Source organism: Chiloscyllium plagiosum, chromosome 11 (genome assembly GCF_004010195.1).
Source record: "Chiloscyllium plagiosum isolate BGI_BamShark_2017 chromosome 11, ASM401019v2, whole genome shotgun sequence".
In the NCBI taxonomy this organism is placed as follows: domain Eukaryota; kingdom Metazoa; phylum Chordata; class Chondrichthyes; order Orectolobiformes; family Hemiscylliidae; genus Chiloscyllium; species Chiloscyllium plagiosum.
Genome location: NC_057720.1, coordinates 11194571 through 11197671, shown reverse-complemented (window position 1 = coordinate 11197671; position 3101 = coordinate 11194571). Strand labels below are relative to the sequence as shown.

At 47.0% G+C, this 3101-nt stretch overlaps 1 protein-coding gene across 5 annotated transcripts in view; it reads right to left on the bottom strand.

Annotated features, from left to right (window-relative positions):
• The window catches only part of st6galnac3 (ST6 (alpha-N-acetyl-neuraminyl-2,3-beta-galactosyl-1,3)-N-acetylgalactosaminide alpha-2,6-sialyltransferase 3), a 301233-nt gene that overhangs the window by 144690 nt on the left and 153442 nt on the right, over positions 1-3101 (bottom strand). For all 5 annotated transcript variants that reach the window (XM_043698677.1, XM_043698678.1, XM_043698679.1 and 2 more), the window contains one exon: positions 932-1341. In XM_043698677.1, the coding sequence (XP_043554612.1) occupies positions 932-1341 (410 nt within the window). The remainder of the gene's footprint in view (positions 1-931; positions 1342-3101) is intronic.

Genomic DNA, 3101 nt, shown 5'->3' with positions numbered 1-3101 from the left:
GATAGGATAAATAGACAAAGTCTTTTCCCTGGGGTCGGGGAGTCCAGAACTAGAGGGCATAGGTTTAGGGTGAGAGGGGAAAGATATAAAAGAGACTTAAGGGGCAACTTTTTCACGCAGAGGAGTTGTACATGTATGGAATGAGCTGCCAGAGGAAGTGGTGGAGGCTGATATAATTGCAACATTTAAGAGGCATTTGGATGGGTATATGAATAGGAAGGGTTTGGAGGGATATGGGCCAGGTGCTGGTAGGTGGGATTAGATTGGGTTGGGATATCTGGTCGGCATGGACAGGTTGGACCGAAGGGTCTGTTTCCATGCTGTACATCTCTATGACTCTATGACCAGTCCAATCACAATACCATTATGTCACTGCCAGCAGGTTGTTGTTTAGAAAGCTCAGTTCCCTGATCTGCAAACACCAATTCAAATCCCACTTGGTGGAATTTAAAAATTCAATTAATAGAGTCTAGAATTAAAAGTTAATCTTGTTATTGGCGTCCATGAAATTATCAAACATTGCTGTGGAAAGCTCTCTGGTTTATGAATGCCTTTTAGGGGAAGATATCTGCTACCCTCGCCTGTTCTGGCTTACATGTCACTTCAGGCCTACAGCAAAGTGGTTTCAGTGTTGGAGGATTTGAGCTGTAGGGAGAGGTTGAATAGGTTGGGGCTGGAGCGTCGGAGGCTGAGGGGTGACCTTATCGAGGTTTATAAAGTCATGAGGGCCATGGGTAGGGCAAATTACCTATCTCCCTGGATTCTCATGTTGAGAATGGAGATCTTCCTTCCCATTGCTCATGTTGGGCTGAAGCTGCTGAGTCTGTTTCTCTGCTGGGAATGTATCAACTGCACTGAGTGTTTTATGGGAGAGCTCTGCAGCGCCCTAGTTACCTGGCACACAGAGAAAAGCAGAAGAAGAGAAACCAACCTGTCCTTTCCTGTTTCCTGCTGGAAGACCTTGTCACAGTAGTTCATCCGCTCCTCGGTGGTCAGGTAGATCTTGGCATGGGGGTAGCTCCTTGCTATCTGCCGCAGTGCGTTGTAGGTGCTCCCCTTCCCGTCCTGTCGCATGTTCCGATAGGGCCCCCAGATCACGTAGATCGTCCCGTTGGCCTCTCCGAAGTAATGCTGCTGCCTCTGGGTGAGGAGGGGCACGCTGGTGTGAGACACCACCCTGATGGTGGTCCGGGTGCCTACATCCGTCTCGAACCCGGCCGTGGGTGCGTTGTTCATGCGCCACACGCAGGCCGACCGGTCGATCAGCGACCCAGCTCGCTGACCCAGCATCTGGCCGGAGCTCGATACGATGCTGCACAGGTCGCAGTGCAGGCGGAGAGGCTGCGGGACATGGAGATTGCCAACAGGTCAGAGATTTCCATTCATCGCTCGCAAATAACAACCCTAAAAAACAAACCACACGTGTTGCCTGACTCCATGTGGGACATGTCCCTCAAGGGGAGGTGGTATTGGTATTATGGTATTATCACATGGTGGCCAGGGAAAGTATGTTCCCTTTCCTGTAGGGCACAAACAAACCAGTTGGAGGCAAAGGCCTAGTGATATAACCACTCACCTGCTAATCTAGGGACCCAGGTTTGAAACCCATCACAGTAACTTAAATTGCAGAATCAAAAGCAAAACTGGAATCATGAATGTGGCTGACTCTTAACTTTCCTCTGGACCATTAGGGATGGGCAATAAATGTTGGTCTAGCCACCCACACCCATATCCTGTGAATGAATTTAAACAAAGTTAACACAGGGAGAATGGTGTTATTGCCAGATTATTATTTCATAAAGCTCAGGTCATGTCCTGAGGACCTTATTCAGATTTCACAATGGCAGATGCGAACTCAGCAATTAAATGATGATAACCATGAAACAATTGTCAGAAAACCCACCTCGTTCTTCATGCACTTCAGGGAAGGAAATCTGCTGTCTTTACCTGACCTCGCCTACATGTTAGTCCAGATCCACAGCAATATGATTGATTTAAGGTTAAAGATGAGTAATAACTGCTGGCCTAACCAGGGATGCTGACTATGCTGTAAATAAATAATAAAATCATGTAGCCTCTTGCTTCCAAACCTGAGGAGAGATTTCTTCACCCAGAGAGTGGCGAATATGTGGAATTCTCTGGCACACAACATGTTTGAAACCCCGTAATTGAAGGTTTTCAAGAAGGAGTTAGATAAAGTACTTTGGGCTAAAGAGATCGAAGGCAATGGGAGCAATTGGCAACAGGGCCCTGAGTTTGATGATCAGTCATGATCATACTAATGGTGGAACAGGCTTGAAGGACCACATGGCCTGGTCCTGCTCCTGGCTGGAGTCCGAGGAGATAGGAGAAGTGCTAAATAAATTTTTTTGTCAGTATTCACACCGAAAAAAACAGTGCTGTCAAGGAGAATACTGAGATACAGGCTACTAGACTAGACAGGATAGAGGTTCACAAGGAGGAGGTGTTAGCAATTCTGGCAAGTGTGAAAATAGATAAGTCCCCTGGGCTGGATGGGATTTATCCTAGGATTCCCTGGGAAACCAGGGAAGAGATTGCTGAGCTTTTGGCTTTGATCTTTATGTCGTCACTGTCTACAAGAATAGTACCAGAAGACTGGAGGATAGCAAATGTTGTTCCCTTGCTCAAGAAGCAACAACCCTGGTAGTTATTGACCAGTGAGCCTTACTTCGGTTGTGGGTAAAGTGTTGGAAAAGGTTATAAGAGATAGGATTTATCATCATCTAGAGAGGAATAAGTTGATTAGGAATAGTCAATGTTCCTCACAAACCTTATTGAGTTCTTTGAGATGGTGACCAAACAGGTGGATGAGGGTAAAGTGGTTGATGTGGTGTATATGGATTTCAGGTTCTGGATTAGTGGTGCTGGAAGAACACGGCAGTTCAGGCAGCATCCGAGGAGCAGTAAAATCGACGTTTCGGGCAAAAGTCCTTCATCAGGAATACAGGCAGACAGCCTGAAGCGTGGGGAGATAAGCTAGAGGAGGGTGTGGGTTGGGAGAGAGTAGCATAGAGTACAATGGGTGAGTGGGGGAGGAGATGAAGGTGATAGGTCATGGAGGAGAGGGTGGAGTGGATAGG